Source organism: Gossypium hirsutum, chromosome A09 (assembly GCF_007990345.1).
Source record: "Gossypium hirsutum isolate 1008001.06 chromosome A09, Gossypium_hirsutum_v2.1, whole genome shotgun sequence".
Lineage (NCBI taxonomy): Eukaryota > Viridiplantae > Streptophyta > Magnoliopsida > Malvales > Malvaceae > Gossypium > Gossypium hirsutum.
The window spans coordinates 76,178,364-76,193,906 of NC_053432.1; the positions used below are offsets into that span (position 1 = coordinate 76,178,364).

At 33.5% G+C, this 15,543-nt stretch overlaps 2 protein-coding genes across 17 annotated transcripts; one reads left to right on the forward strand and one right to left on the reverse strand.

The window, feature by feature from the left end:
- Window positions 1-242: 242 nt before the first annotated feature.
- On the reverse strand, window positions 243-6,985 carry LOC107889731 (two-component response regulator-like APRR7). 15 transcript variants are annotated; one of them, XM_041076837.1, is made up of 11 exons: window positions 6,808-6,853; window positions 6,539-6,595; window positions 6,007-6,089; window positions 5,459-5,804; window positions 4,700-4,861; window positions 4,439-4,572; window positions 3,951-4,112; window positions 3,006-3,189; window positions 1,958-2,408; window positions 1,001-1,841; window positions 243-694 (listed from the first exon to the last, which is right to left on the reverse strand). In XM_041076837.1, exons 4-11 carry the CDS (start codon window positions 5,790-5,792, stop codon window positions 575-577), a joined length of 2,388 nt encoding a protein of 795 aa, XP_040932771.1. In that variant the 5' UTR covers window positions 5,793-5,804; window positions 6,007-6,089; window positions 6,539-6,595; window positions 6,808-6,853; the 3' UTR covers window positions 243-574. The 15 variants fall into 15 exon arrangements, with proteins under 15 accessions (XP_040932771.1, XP_040932770.1, XP_016669763.2 ...); XM_041076836.1 differs by having other exon boundaries at window positions 6,004-6,089; window positions 6,808-6,850; XM_016814274.2 differs by having other exon boundaries at window positions 6,706-6,849.
- Window positions 6,986-11,856: 4,871 nt separating this feature from the next.
- Window positions 11,857-14,092, forward strand: LOC107889732 (thioredoxin-like protein AAED1, chloroplastic). 2 transcript variants are annotated; one of them, XM_016814276.2, is made up of 9 exons: window positions 11,859-12,108; window positions 12,211-12,352; window positions 12,451-12,496; window positions 12,595-12,654; window positions 12,829-12,865; window positions 12,964-13,043; window positions 13,156-13,247; window positions 13,663-13,723; window positions 13,899-14,092. In XM_016814276.2, the coding sequence occupies exons 1-9, from the start codon at window positions 11,922-11,924 to the stop codon at window positions 13,956-13,958; spliced, it is 765 nt and encodes a 254-aa protein (XP_016669765.1). In that variant the 5' UTR covers window positions 11,859-11,921; the 3' UTR covers window positions 13,959-14,092. The 2 variants fall into 2 exon arrangements, with proteins under 2 accessions (XP_040932783.1, XP_016669765.1); XM_041076849.1 differs by lacking the exon at window positions 13,899-14,092 and having other exon boundaries at window positions 11,857-12,108; window positions 13,471-13,724.
- Window positions 14,093-15,543: the final 1,451 nt, after the last annotated feature.

Genomic DNA, 15,543 nt, shown 5'->3' on the forward strand with positions numbered 1-15,543 from the left:
TTAAAAATGGAATATCATTTTTAGATGATTTCGGGTAACGTATGGTCTCATCTGGACCTTCACATGAAAAATATGATAATAGAGATGTCTTTCAAGAACAATTGGGCTTTACCGATGTTCATGGATATTGGCATTTGGGAAGGGCTATGGCTTAATCAAACCATAGTCTAGTAATTCAATGATGTTCAATGATGTTCATGGATATTGGCTTAATCAAGGACGGTTCGCGAATGAAGCAACGGTTAAAGGAACACCACAAACTAATCAATAGAACATGAATAAAATGGTTTACAAAGCACCCAATTGTTCAATGATGTTCATGAATCCAGCACACCAAATCAAATAGGGTCTTAATATAGAAGTCTTCTACCTTCTCCAGTTCCCCTAATGCACAATTTATGTTCATAACAACAAATTATGAAATTAAAAGAAAAAAAAAAGGGAAAAGAGGAAGGTCTATAGCTATAAAACACAGTTCATCAAGACTAACATTGTCAAATAGTCTAGACCGGTCTCTTTGCAGTACCAGCAAGAAGGTTTACTTCATCTCTTGTTCTGCTTTTTTTCTTGTTCACTATTTGTCGCATGAATTGACATTGGATGCTGGGTCATTGTTGTTCACTGTTTGCCGCACAAATTGACCTCTGATGCGAGGTCGTTGTTCTGCTAGTCGTTTCCTGCTTTGGTACCTAACCTGAAAAAAAAGGGAGTATTAAGAAAAGTTACTCTTGAGATCCCGAAATTAGTCAGCTCGAAGTGTTAAAACAAAACCAAACAAACAAAGAGGTGCAACCAATTCCCATAGAGTAGGAAGATGTCTCGATGAGATAGAAAGAAAATAGTTTCAGTCAAAATGGAAACAAAATATTGTGTTTACATAATTCTCATGCATCTAATATGTGCATGTCAGAAATATATGGCATGATGTGCTGGTGGCTTGAAGATTTTTAAGTAGAAATTGACTAACTAGAATATTATTAAACTGCTCGATGTAAGCTACCTTTTTTTGGAAGCATCTCTCTTTCCTTTTCTGGCGAAATTTGGTCAAAGCAGCTTCCCTATGAGCAGACTTGCTCTGGTCTGCTTTGCTCCCACTACCACTGCCGCTTCCACTCCCACTCCCACTCCCGCTCGCATCACCACTTCCACTTTTCCCAGCTATTCCATTATCACTTTCCATGTTTGTCCCTACAGTATTGACTGCATTGCTACTTCCATTTGGCCCATTGCTTCCATGGTTACTACCTGAGGCACTTCCATTGACACTGTAGTTGGCAGCATTTCCTTCAACCAGCCCACCCAACACATTTGATGATCCACAAAGAGGAGCATCTGCAGCCAATTTTTTCAAAGATAAATCATCATGTTCTGGTGGCTGCCGCTGCTGCTGCTTTTGCATACCATGAGTAAGATGGTGATGTTGATCATAATGGTTTGAGGGATGTAGCATTTGCAGTTCGTGGTGAATGCCTCTAGCTTGAGCCAGTTCTGCTGTAGTAGTTACATCATCAGCCTTGTCAAATACAACTTTTTGAGTAGCACTTAAAAGATCATTTTTCATTGGCTGGAAAATAGATGATGGGTGCAAAGATCTGACAGTGGATGATGCAGCTGACTTATTCTTATCAACTGCTGCTTTGGCAAAAGCATTGTTAGTTGTGGAGCCCATATCAATGTTATTGCTACCGACATTTGAGCTTTGATTGGGAAGGTAATTAACCAAATGAGATTGGTTATCGCATACTGATCCTTTTCTTGTCAATTCTAAATTACTATCAAGTGCAGACGAGCTTCCAATGTTGACAACGGGAACCTTATTTGCATTTGATGCAGTATTATACCTGCAGGTAATACACATAATTGTCAGAACTAATCAGAATTCAACAAATCACAACAGAGTACTTTTTTTGGGATTCACTGTAGTTGATGCTCCAATGCATTAGTCTCTACTTCATACCTTGAGAATGCTGAAGAGCCTGATCGTCTCAAAACATTCCGCTCATCCCTAACTACAGTCCCAGCATCTTTAACACCTCTAATTCTCTTCAACCCAAGTTCAACAGATGGTGCTTCTTTAGAATCATTGATGGTTTTATCATTGCCATCTGGGATCTTGGAAAGCCTGTTTGAATCCTCATTCTCTGCAATTTCCTTCTTAAGATCAGTAGTCTTAGATGTAATTCCAGTTTGATTAGCAGCCTCAGAGTTTTGTTTGTTTGATGGGCTTTCACTATTGAGGTCCAGCTGCCTTTTCCCAATCTGTTCACTGAATTTACTGGAGCTCATATCAAGCAGGTTAATCTGTTTAGCTCCAACTGTTCTCATTGGGACCTCAACTGGACACTCTAGTTGTAAATCTAAATTTCTAGGCATGCCTATATCCAGGTCCTTACCCACTGCAACATTGTCTGCAATAGAAAGGATCAATAAGGCTAAAAGAAGAGAAGAGAGACAAGGCAGTTCTGCCATTAAAAGAAAGAAAGTTAAAAAGGCACTCAAAGATTAAAGATGTTGCTCAGCATGGTATGCTTCAAGCTGAGGGTGTAATGAGACACTGCCTGCAAGCTACTTGGGTTCCACTCAACAAAAGATTGAATTCAGTTTGGTCATTGTTGAGCAGAACTCAAGCTCGGCAACTCAAGCTATTAAAAGAGCTGAGTTTGAGTACCTTAGTTCTCAGCTTGAGTCGTTTGCTTGCTTAATCGAACCCTTCTTTTAGTATATGTTTATTGTTTTTATTTACTATCAGAAAAATCACTGTTGGAACCCGTGCTTGAGTTCAACTAAGACAGTTGAGTTTGAAGTCGAGTATGGGAAATGAACTCATCTTTACTAGATAAACGAGCCTAGTTGAACGAGCTCAAGTAGTTCAATTTTTATCTAGAATCGAGCCTCAATTGAGTCTTGAGCCTCAAGTTTCAAGTTGAGCTCCAGCTTCTTACTGCTTGAAATGGATGACTCAATCCAAACCTACTTCAAGCTAAACATTTGAAATTCATGTTTACCAAGCTGTTCATCTTGTTCTTGGCACCCCTTTGCTGCAGCAACTGGCACCCACTTCTTCCCAGATAATTCTGCATTTGAATGGACAACTTGGGCACATGTACTATCAGGGCACTCAGCAACTTGATCTGGGGGTGAAACCAGACGAGGGCTGTCAACTTCTATTGCTTGTTTTGTCCAAGAATTCTGCAAAAAAAAAAAAAAAAAGCACAGGTATTAGTTTTCCACTACATATATTTACAGGTTTATAACAACTTTGTGACCTTTTCATCCAAGTTTCGAGAGTGATGAAGTTCAACTGTTAAGGATGAGGAATCAGAGGTTGTAGCCCAAATACCACAAAGTGATTAGGAGGATGTAGCATTTGTAGATAGTTAGCCCTAAATTTGGAAAGAATAAAATAATTCGTGCAGACTACCAATAATATCTATAATGTTTATTCTAAAAACATAATACCTACAATGTTATACATGTATCTGTATGAAATTGATGGCAAACAATAAATAATGCCGTTGGAGTTTAGGAGTTCAGAACCTACTTGTTTGTTCTTTCATATATACAAAGTTCAGACACCAAACAGCTCTCTTTTCTTGAGAATATGTACATTATTTCCTAAGCAAAGGTTAGCACAGGCGGAGCTTAATGTAGTCCATGACTTATAAAATTCGTTTCATGATGGCTTCAGCGAAACATTACACATCATAAATTAAACTATGAAAGTCCATTACAACTAAAAACAAATATCTTTAAATATTATAAATTAATATAAACAAAAAAAAAAAAAACTTCCCACTCTGCAGTATGATATAAATAAATGAAAGAGCAGTTCAGATGTAAAAGTTGCTGACTATATAGTTCAGTACAATCCAAGGCTTAAATTTCACTACTAGATTTTAAAACATTTTTTTTTTATTAAAAAATGCAACTGAAGGACAGGTTTTGAATACCTGAGTGCCACTCCCATCATCACTACCATCTCCAATATTTAGACCAATGCTCCCGTTATTTTCCTCATCATTGCTTCCACTGTTGTTGTCAGACTTCTCAACACTTTTTGATCTCACAGATTTTTGAGTCTGTGTTCCACTCTCACTTCCACTACCACTAGACTGAGGGAGCAGAAAAATAATCATGTGACAAAGAAAACTACGAAAACATAAATGTAATCCAATTCTCCATCTCTTTGCTTTTATTGTTTTTTCTTTTTCAAAACAAACTAGTACAACTAGAAGTTTTCCTAATCAAATACCCATCTTAGATGTTACCTTCTTCATATGGTTGGAAAATAAACTAATGGAGTATGCTTTTTGTTTCAAATATTTTATCTATTTTCTTAAAAATAAAGCAGGAAACAAAAAGAAAAACTTGCTAGTACATATTTTGCAATCTCTACTTGTAAATAGGGAAGCTAAATCTGAAGAAGTGAAGAACTCACACTATGGCATCTCCTCCAAACATGCTGCCAAAGGTTCTTAAGCTCATTCTTTCGAATAGGCTTCACTAAAAAGTCAACGGCACCTTTTGACAAACACTTAAAGACTAGATTCATAGAATCCTGAGATGACATCACTGCATTCAGATCTCATCAAAAATATTAGTTAAAAGTATATACTAAAAAGACCTCGAAGTGAAAGCAAGAATTGGATAAAAAAATACTAGAAGAATTTACAAAAGGCAAAAGAGACTGGAGGCTTACTGATCACAGGAACATTTTTTCGTGTTTTGTGGCTCATAATCTTGCTCAAAAGAACAAGGCCAGATAAGGAAGGCATTCCCACCTCAGCCAAAATAAGATCAATATGATTCGTTAAATCTTCTAGAATCTTCCATGCTTGCAATACATTTGCAGCTTCAACAACTGTGAATGTGAAGTGAATATTTAAGTTAGCACAGGCTACATAAGCCCCTATATTTCACCAGATAAATGATAAGTTGAATATTTAAGTTCCAGAATGGAAGAGTGTATCCGAGGCATGAATAAATATCTCTTGTAGACAGAAAAGAAAAAGAGAAGAATCAAACATGAAATAACTGATAAGAAAAAATAGGTATCATAAAATATCATCATTAAAATCGAATAAAATATTTATTCTAGTGATGCTATGAATAGACAAGATGAAATGTACGATAAGAAAACTTCAGGCTTTAAGCGCTATAGCAAGCCAAACTAAGCTTAGCTAAATTTGGCTCTCAACAAGCAATATGTATATTAGAGAAGCTAAGTATCTAATCAAACTAGTTGAGATATAAGCTTTCCTTCCATGTGACCTGAAATATTTGAAGGTTGCATGTATGAGAAATTTAATAATTTATAGAATAAAGTGAATAACCTCCAAACCATGATAAAAATATCCAAGATAACAATTCCGAGGCATAAATCTGTTATTTTGCAACTGATAAAAAAGAAAGCCAAATTGTTGTGTGTCATAATCCTTGAAAGACTTGAGTCACTTACCATCATAACAGCAATTGCGGAGAAGTGCAGTGACAACATGGCGGGTAGAATCATCATTTTCTACAAGCAGAACTGTAACTGTTGTTAGATGCAGAAACCTCTGCCAATAACACATTGCATTTTGAGACTGTTGCTGTGCTATTTGACGCATAGCAGGAGCCTGAACAGCCCCAACATGACCATCTTTCACATTTTGTGCAATCTTGTTAACTTTCACATCCTCCAGCATCACGTGCTCCTCAGCCACAACTCCATTTGTAGTTCTCTTGCTACCATCATAGAGCCTATGATTTTGTTCCCGTAACCCTTTGTCACCATCACCATCAACATTCATCTAGACGCTTCCCTGTAAATCAGATTAGACAATACTGGTAACAAACAATAAGGACAGTCCAAGATTGGAACAATAAAATCCTTCTTCAACTCAAAAAATAAATAGTCCATAGCTGTGTCTTTGAAAAGTCAAACCTCTGAAAATACAGACAGTTCAACCTAAAACAAGAGCAAATCAAAAAAGAGATCCATAACTAAAAGGTTAAACAAACCACCACAAGGAAAATGTTAACTCCGTTTAATTTAACTCCGTTTAATCTTCAGAAACCAAGTCTATACTCCGTAAGCTGTTTTCAACCTGTATAAAAACAACAGAGCATCCCGTCAAAATAATCCACCAGAATCTAATCATTAAGAACAGCCAAGTAAAACTCCCGATATTTTCCTCATTTTAAGGAACAAACCCGTTACAATACAAAAGAAGCTTAATCTTTATAGATAAAAATGTAACCACAAGTTAGTTTAAAATTATTAAAATAAACAAGTAAAATTTTTGAAGACTTCTATGCCAAAAACCCTAATATCAAGCACCAAAAATCTGCTGCTAAAATTAAAGCAAAGTTTTTCTACTACTACCCAAAACCTAATCTAAAGCTATCAACAATTATAAGTAAATTACTAAATTGAAAATTTTGAATATTCTACAGTATCATTTCTTTGCAGTTCCAAATAGAAAATGAAATCTATGTCATAAAGAATTCAATCAAATAAATCTTTTCAAATCTGATATAAAGCTGAAGAACTTACAGGCATTTGAAATGAAGATAATCCTCCGCGAAGCTTCAACTAACCATCGTTATTCAGCTGGATCGAAAACATGTCCGGATTTAAAAATAAAATAGCACAAAACTCAAGCAAAAAATTTAATTTCAAAGCGTAATTTTTACATTGAAATGAAAATTTTCAGTTATTACCAAAAAAATTTCCTAAATTTAATGCAGATTAGATTTTATTTTTTAAAAATAAATTGACTGCCTGAGAAATAGAGAAACTCGGGAGGAACAGATATCGCCGACCTTTAGTTTAGGCGACGCGAGAGCGAAGAAGATATTAAGACGAGCCCATCCATGCTGACGTGGATAAAATGGAGGTATAGAGCGTTCCAGAAATTCCAGGTAGGATGGCGGATAAATCCACGTGGCTAAAAATTTGGGGCCGATGGGGTTGCTGAGCTGGACAAAATCAAAAGCCGGGAGCTCGCTAGTCACTATAGCATCTCTAAAGATATTGGAAATCTCGTATGCGACACGTGGCGTTTAAAGAGGTGGAGAATATCGAGACGGAGGGTTACGTCGTTTTCACGGACGTCAAAGGCTGCGTTGCTCATTTCAAAGGATCTGCTGGTTTATGCCGTTATAGTTGAAGTGTGGTCATGACGACGTTAAGTTTGTGGCGTTTAATGACGGAAGTAACCTTGTTATTACAAAATGACAAAACTATCCGCAATTTTGGCTTGGATTCGAACTATGGGAAAATATCTAGGTGACTGTTTAATACAGTATGAGTCTGTTAGACGGGATTAAGAATGTCGTGGCCTTCTAAATGACAACATTACCCTTCTTTCTAATTTTTTTATTGCAAACTGCAATGTTGTTAATTATCATTTTTAGTCCTTCTAAAAATGTTACAATTCAATTTCAGGTTTTTAATACAAAATTCATGCTTTGTCTCTCAATAATTTTTATTTTATTTCAAAATATTTCTCACTTATTCATACAAAATTCCTTCTCTTGAAAAATTTAAAGTCTTGAAAATTTTCATTCACTTAAAAAATATTTTTATTGTTAAGTTTTAATTTGTTTCTTAAATATAATTTTAAAAAACATATATTTTTAAATAAACGAGTATAATGAATTTCCGTATAAATAAATGCAGTCATCAAAGTTACACAAATAAAAAATATATAATTTAATTATTTTTCTTAAATTAAAAAAAAAAGAAAGCAATTAAATGTGAAAATAAATTCTAACTTAATAACTAAAAAGCAATACTATATGATAAAACAAAAAAGCAGTTAAAGTAATATTTTTAATTGCTTGTTAAGTAATCCATAATGACGCGATCTTTTTATAGTTTATATTTTTGTTCTTCAATCAAATTTGGACACACAACAACATTCGACGACAGCCAAAAATAGACTGACATCTTATAAAATAGTAAATGTAGCTTTGGATAGTGGTGTCTTGGGAAAGCTTCGATGAACTTGCCCTGCTACCAATTGCGAACCGACAGGCTCAGCTGTCTCAAAAAATTTTGAAATAATAAAATGGGTAAACTAAATCTAAGCTCATTAAATTGTTAGTAAATTTACGTTTTGGTCATTCGATTTCAAAAAGTTACAAAATGATCACTAAATTATTTAAAAGTTTTCATTTAAGTCATTGAGAGGTTAAATCGTTGTTGTATGGCATTCTCTATTTGCACTGCTTATACCAATCTAAAGCTTTCGTTCCCCTTCTTTTCTATAGTACAATTTTTCATGAAATAAATTTGAATGTCATTGAATGTCACGAATATGCAAGCTGAAATTCAAATAACTTTCGTCTCCGAGCTCCGACACTGACTGTCAAATCGAGTTGGATCTAATGTATGCTTTTCTACTAGTCGATGGGTACTGATTCACTGTTTAAGTCGTTAAATCGTCACTTAGAGCTCACTAGTCGAACATTAAAAAAAAAAACTTAGCAACTAGTGATTTAAATAAAACTTTCAAATAGTCCAGGGATTTAAAAGAAAAATTTGAATAATTTAGAGACCATTTTATAACTTTTTGAAATTAAGTGACTAAAATATAAACATACTAATAATTTAATAACCTATCGTAGAAAACAACAAACTGTAATGATTATTCTTTTTTAAAGATCAGTATAACTTATAGATAGATCTAAATCTAAACTATTATTTAAAATTTTAATTAAATTGATATCACTCTAAATTTGGTCCCAAAATGAGAATTTATAAATAAAAAATTGAAAGTATTTCAACATTTTACATACAATTTAATATCTATATTTGCACGTAATAAAATTTGAACCTAAGACCTCAAAAATCTTCATTCTCTTAACTAAAATCATATTTAGTTTTTATATAATTTTTTTATATATTTATCTAGTATTGAATAATGACTATAATATGAACTTTATAATTCAAAAGAGTCCAATCATAAACATCAAAATATCAATTTTTGGTGTAAACGAATCATTGAAAGTATAGTTGGTCAATTAAAGATAAGTTGATTGCCTTTACCCCTGACTTCGCTCCTCATCATTTTGAAGAAACACGTGTCCGAGAAATTTATTGGATCAATATTATAGAATTGACCGAGAATTCATTCTAATAAACAACATCTTTTGGGAGTCTCTTTAATCATCGGTAGTTGTTCTTAAGTTTTAAACTTTCATGTTTCTTCCAAGTTTATTTTAATTGATTAAATATTTATTCTATATAAAACTTGTAAATTTGAATATTTAATTAGTTTTAAGAGTTCTAATTTATTGTTAAATAGAGTTTAATTATAGATTAAATTATTTGTGCTAAATTTTATATTATTTTATTATGAATTTATATATTTTTTAAAAATTTCATTATTTGAGTGTTTATATAAAGGAGTCTTAATCAACTACATGAAAGGTAATTTCGTATTTGATTCATCAAAATTATCTTTTGCCTCATGTGTGATTTTATTGTTGAAGTTTAGATTCATCAAAATTTTCTAATCACAAGTTGATTAGATGTTTTGCAAGATAAATTCTCTCTCTCTTTTATTTTAATTTATCTTTTTAAATATTTTCTTCTTTTTTGTTACTTTCGTAACTTATCCTTTGAATTATGTATAGAAGAGATCTATTTACATAGGTGTAAAATTAAAAAAGTTTTACACTTTTCATTATATTTTTGTATGATTAAAATTTTAATGATATAATATATTCTATTCATATAAACCATGCATGTTAAATTTGATATAAATTTAAATTTTCTACTTACAATTATTTATTAAATATTAATATATATAATATTTTAGATTGATATGGTAGAGATGTCAGATGGGTTCGAAATTTTATATTCCTAATAAATATAATTATATCGATAAATTCAGTAGTCGAATCATCAAAATATCAATCATATAAAAATATATGAAAGAATATGAAACTATTTTAATTTTTAAGTGATTTACTCTCTGTTATATATATTTGGTTGATTTTGAATTCTTTCCCGACACTTCGATAATGGTCCGCAGAGGAGGAAGTGTTTTAGCGAAATTGCAATGAAAAGCCATAATTTTCTTTCCTAATACTGCGTGGTCTAAATACTCTTCTTCTTTTCCTAATTCCTCTCGACCCTTCAATGGATTTTGTGTTTAACTTTGCTAAGGACGAAGCGAGGAAGAGATAACATCTTTGTGGTTGTGGATTGTCACAAGATTGATGATGTCTTCCATATTGTGGATCCAAAACTATTGTTTCTAATTGCAATGTGAGGTTTCTTAATCACTTCTAGATAGTGTTATATAGGGTAAGTTACGATACTAAACTACTTTATTATTTATTATCTTCAAACATTTGATCAAATCAAGTCCTGAGATATCTTTTTTAAGCTATAGTGGGTAAGAACATTAACCCATGAGAAGAATGATTGCCTTTTGTTGAGTTTGGTTGTAATTGTTTTGTTTATTCTTCCACCAGATTTACTATGGTTTGCATTAGATTTAATCCCTTTAGCTTTAAATGCGATTGTTAATTTAGATGGTGAATGAAAAGTTGAGTTGGTGAAGGAGATTCATGGGAAGGCTCGAAAGACAGTTAAAAAAATGAGCCTAATGTATACTATACGAGTAAAGGGTGCAAGCAAGTATTGTTCAAGCTTAGAGATTGGATTTTGGTGTATATGTACAAGGAATGTTTTCTTTCCAAACGAGTGAATAAACTAAGTCCAAGAGGAGATGGACCATTTTAAGTTATGAGAAAATCATAGATAATGTTTGCGGAATTGATTTAATATTGTTGACCTTTCCCCTTTTGAATTCAATGCAAGTTGAGTTTCGAGGATGAATGCAACACTTTTACTTGAACAAATAAAGATTTCAAATAAACTATGTTATATTGATGTTTAGATACATCATTTGACATTTAAGTCACTTTATCCAAATTCATAGAACAAGCAAAAACATCATTTTTTGCGCCATTTTAGGTTATAGGTATTAATACTCACATAATTGATATTAATACGTGAGCTTTAGGTATCGATATCTAGAAGCAAAACTATTAAAATTCAATTTAAAAAATAATTTAAATACTCTTAATTTATATCATTTCAATTTCATAACATCACAAAATAGCTTAAATATCACTGAAAGAGTCACATATCATACACATATCAAATTGTTAACAGTAATCATTTTAAGTTTACCCAAAAGAACATGTTATATCTCATCAATATTTCATCTAGTACATACAATTGGTTTCAATTTAACTAGACACATGTGCATGCCATTCTAAAACATCAGTACTTCATCTAGTATATAAAATTGGTTTTAGTTTAACTAGACGCATGTGCAAGCCATTCTAAAACTAGATTAAACGCATGTGCAAGCCATTCTAAAACTAGATTAAAAGCGTATTCAAAAGAAATAATGTATTTATATTTTTTGAATAATCTCGATTTTAATTATATTTGTTTTTGTTCATATTATGCCATTCATATATTCTCCTCAACACATAAATAAGAGGAAAATACGTTTATCTAACTCATAAATAAGAGGATAATACTTTTTAGCACATTCAAACTCCCATTCTTCTTCTAACAATATTCATATAAATCGAGTTAATACCCCACCGACTACTTTCTTCTGAAATCCAATTTACTATCTGTAAAGCTGTTTTCTCCTTAGTTGTCACAAAAACATTAATTTCTATGCACTAAACAGAGAATACAAATCCATCGGAAAGTTCACAAAAGATACGTGGCAAATTGAACGGTAATCATCATATGTACATGGTTTAATTATAATCCCTAAATCTGCCACGTGTTAGAACGGCTGCCATAAAACAGCCTACGGATCTACGGTTTACAATTTTAGTGCAACTTTTCGTTTTTTTTGTCTGTAACGAATTAGTGTTCACAGTTCACAAACATGGCGATTTCCCTATCGACAAATCTCTTGCCAAACACTTTCCAGTGCAACGGGAACCACAATCATCGTTCGACGCGCCTCTTTCCCAACCAACCATTGAGTTTCGGTCTCAAACACCGTAGAAACGAGAACAAACTCTTCACGCCACGGAATCCGCCGGTGCTCTCCGCCGTCTCCGGCTCTACCGGAAAGTGTTCAATTTTCTTCTTCCTTTAGCTGCTGCAGGTTTTTTCTTTAATTCGAAGCTGATCAAAGGGTTGAACTTGGAAGTGGTTGGTTTTGTTAACAGGACTGGAATCTTCTGCAGTGAGTGAAGATACTGTTGATTTGTTGGATACGGTCACAGTGTTTGATTTGAACGGCAATGGAATCCCCATCTCTGATTTGTGGAAAGATCGGAAAGCTGTTGTAGCATTTGCTCGCCATTTTGGGTGGTTATTTTTATTTGCATCTTTGTAGTGTAGGGTATGGATTTTGATACTTTTTAACTAAAGATTCCTAATAGTTCTGAGTCTTTCATTGCTTTTAGATGTGTCTTTTGCCGCAAACGGGCTGATTATCTTGCCTCCAAGAAGGTAAACTACTGCTTAATAATAATAATAATCCCCAACTCGAAAACCCATACTTTGATGGTATGTCATCTTTATAAACATAGCCCTGATAATGATGGCAGGATGTAATGGATAAATCAGGTGCTGCACTTGTTTTAATTGGACCTGGAAGCATTGAACAGGCAAGTGCACCAACATTATATGGGTTGTTTAATACATGTAGTTTGTTTTAATTTTGGTGGCTTATGTATATATCCATGAAATTTCACTTGGCAAGTTCATCAGACCTTATAAGTTGCATGAAAGTATGAACTAGGCTGGATAGTTGTTATAACTACTGCTTTTATCCCATGCAGGCGAAAACATTTGCAGAGCAAACTAAGTTCAAAGGAGGTACCGAAAAAATTCCTGTTCTGCATCTATTTTGCTATCTTATTATTAACACTTATTGACGATAAGTTGGTGGTGTTATCTTGTTGCTTTTGGTTCAGAGGTTTATGCAGATCCGAGCCACTCATCATACAATGCACTAAGATTTGTTTCTGGGGTTACAACCACATTTACCCCCAAAGTATGTAAAAAAGGAAGCATTGTACAATTAATGGCTTTTGTTTCTTAGAAATGATGTTGGATTTCTGTGATTCTAGCAACCTTTCTCATTTAGGTATTTTCTTGAATGGCAGGCAGGTCTTAAAATAATACAGTTGTACATGGAAGGCTACCGACAAGACTGGAAGCTTTCTTTTGAGGAAGACACTGTTAAGAGAGGTGGCTGGTACGTCGATCATTTTATTACAATTACCCTATTAATGAATCAACGCCGACATTCACAAGCTAGTCTTGCATAAGACACATACATTCTGCAAAAAATGTTATCTTTGGGATGAACTTTAAATTTTTACTTCAATATTTTACTCTTTTTTTTGTGGACACCTTCCTGCCTTTCCTGGATGTCAATGAACATTTCAATCTGCTTATGACCTGAACAACGAATCTAGAGACCAGAACATTAAGTTTGCATGTGGTTCCTGCCTTTCCTGGAAGTCATAGAATGGCTCTTGTCACTTGTTCAATTTATACATAAGATTAAATCTGTATGATAAGAATGATTTTCTGCCTTGATTTAATTTGTCTAGTGTTGCAGAAAGACTGTTTTCAGTCATAACTTGTACACATTGTTCACTTTGCAGGCAGCAAGGTGGAATTTTAGTAGCAGGTCCTGGAAAAACCAACATTTTATACATTCACAAGGTATTTTGCCTGAAAAGATGACAAAACCCGCCACAAAATTTTCTTGGCATAACGATAATGTGAATTTTAACAACTATTTCAACTGAAACCATTATTAATTATTATGTAATAACTTGTCATTGATTCACAGCCTTCTTTCCCTGACATTGGCTCTAAAATCCATTTCCCTTGACAGGACAAAGAAGCAGGGGATGATCCAGATATTGAAGACATTTTGAAAGCTTGTTGCTCATAAGAAATGGGGCCTATAATCTCAGTGAAATTTCGTGTTTATAATCTATCATAGTGTATATTTGGGAATTTTCAGTAAACTCTTCTGTTCTTTTCCGATTATGTGTGATACAACAGAAATAGAAAGGAGTTTTATCATTTTCTTTTCATTTAAATGATCTAGGCTTAAATGCTAAAATAACTCTCGTAAAATAAGTAAATAATCGAAAGTTTCACTCAATTAAGGTCCAAGTAAAATGTAACAACTGCCGTCTGCTGCCATTAATCAAAAGTTTCCGAATTTTACGGGACAAAAGTTGCTGTACATTGGTTTCAGAGGTAAAATGTAACTACTGCTGCCATTATAACTTAAAAACATATTGGCCCTGAATCTATGATCATTTTCCATAAAATCATGCCATCACAAGCCATTTTTGACAATAAAACTAATGGAATGCAAACAGTAAAACGGATTTTGTAATTAATTATCTTAAAACTGCCCTGCTTCTGAAGATCTTTAGGTTTCATATCTTACCCTTCCTTGATCCTAAGAGGGAGTGAGGTTGAAAAAAAGCTCCTCCATGATTGTGGTGTTTCTAAGTAGTCATATCTAACATGTATTGTTTCTGTTTTACTGTCATCTTAACTTGAGAGGAGCAGAGTCTTCGGTCTACATGCAGTTTAAAGAATCAACTCTATGATATTGACTGCTGACTTAGCTTCCCTTTGATCCTGGCAGATTAGCAGACAATGTTCATTACCTATAAGCCTAGTGGTGCATGAACATATGGTGAAACTGCCATTTTAGATGCTGGGTTTATCCCAATCTACACTGGTTTTTCATTAACTTTATTATTATTATTTTTTTAAACTTTGAAGTTCGAAAAGCACATAGGCATGATATACTCTCTTGAGGAATAAAAGTCGTTGCAGTATTAATTTAACGTCATTTACACTGCTTTATATTCATTACTTGTAGTGTCGTCGATCAAAGAAGATGCATTCATATATATCCGATATGCAGAAAAGGTGATGTTTAATTCCCACCATTTGGAAAAGGCATAATTATTCATCACCTTGCCGTACGGAAAGTGCTATATGCCTGCCATTCATTTTTGCTTCATCTACTTGTTCCAGTATGTACTCTTAATGGATCTACGAAATGCGGACTATTAATTATTGAACTCGTTAAGTAAATATGTTGAAAAACAAAATAAATAAAAAAACAATTTTGATCAAGTCTAAACATCCTTTAAAAGGTTAGAAACAAACAAGAATGGAGTTTACGACACTCAACAAGACAAAACCGACAAAGAAAAGGAGACAAAAGGGAAAAAATTCAACCTAGAAAACGAGCTCCACTTCCATCTACAAAGAGCAAACAGCAACTGACACAGTAAATACTGTCTCGATGTTATCCACGAGCCGAACAATTCACGTCGTTTTCCAGTCAGATAAGTGCTTCAATATTCATGGGCCCTTTAGTATGGGGTTATCAACATCACCCGTGCAAAGGCAGCACATTATTTTAATTACTACTATTTATTTGGGTTCGGTCACTGAAATATGTTCTAAATCTTAAATTAGCTATTTAATTGAATTCGTATATC

Bases quoted from the DNA above. Each gene is read 5' to 3' on its own strand.
- LOC107889731 (XM_041076838.1), bottom strand. From the start codon at position 5,792: ATGAATGTTGATGGTGATGGTGACAAAGGGTTACGGGAACAAAATCAT. The intron at 2,409-3,005 runs GTAAACATGAAT...TTTCTATTGCAG, and splicing joins AGAACAAGATGAACAGCTTG to ACAATGTTGCAGTGGGTAAG. The intron at 1,842-1,957 runs GTATGAAGTAGA...TATTACCTGCAG, and splicing joins GGCTCTTCAGCATTCTCAAG to GTATAATACTGCATCAAATG.
- LOC107889732 (XM_016814276.2), top strand. From the start codon at position 11,922: ATGGCGATTTCCCTATCGACAAATCTCTTGCCAAACACTTTCCAGTGC. The intron at 12,109-12,210 runs GAAAGTGTTCAA...TTTTGTTAACAG, and splicing joins CGCCGTCTCCGGCTCTACCG to GACTGGAATCTTCTGCAGTG. The intron at 13,044-13,155 runs GTATGTAAAAAA...CTTGAATGGCAG, and splicing joins CAACCACATTTACCCCCAAA to GCAGGTCTTAAAATAATACA.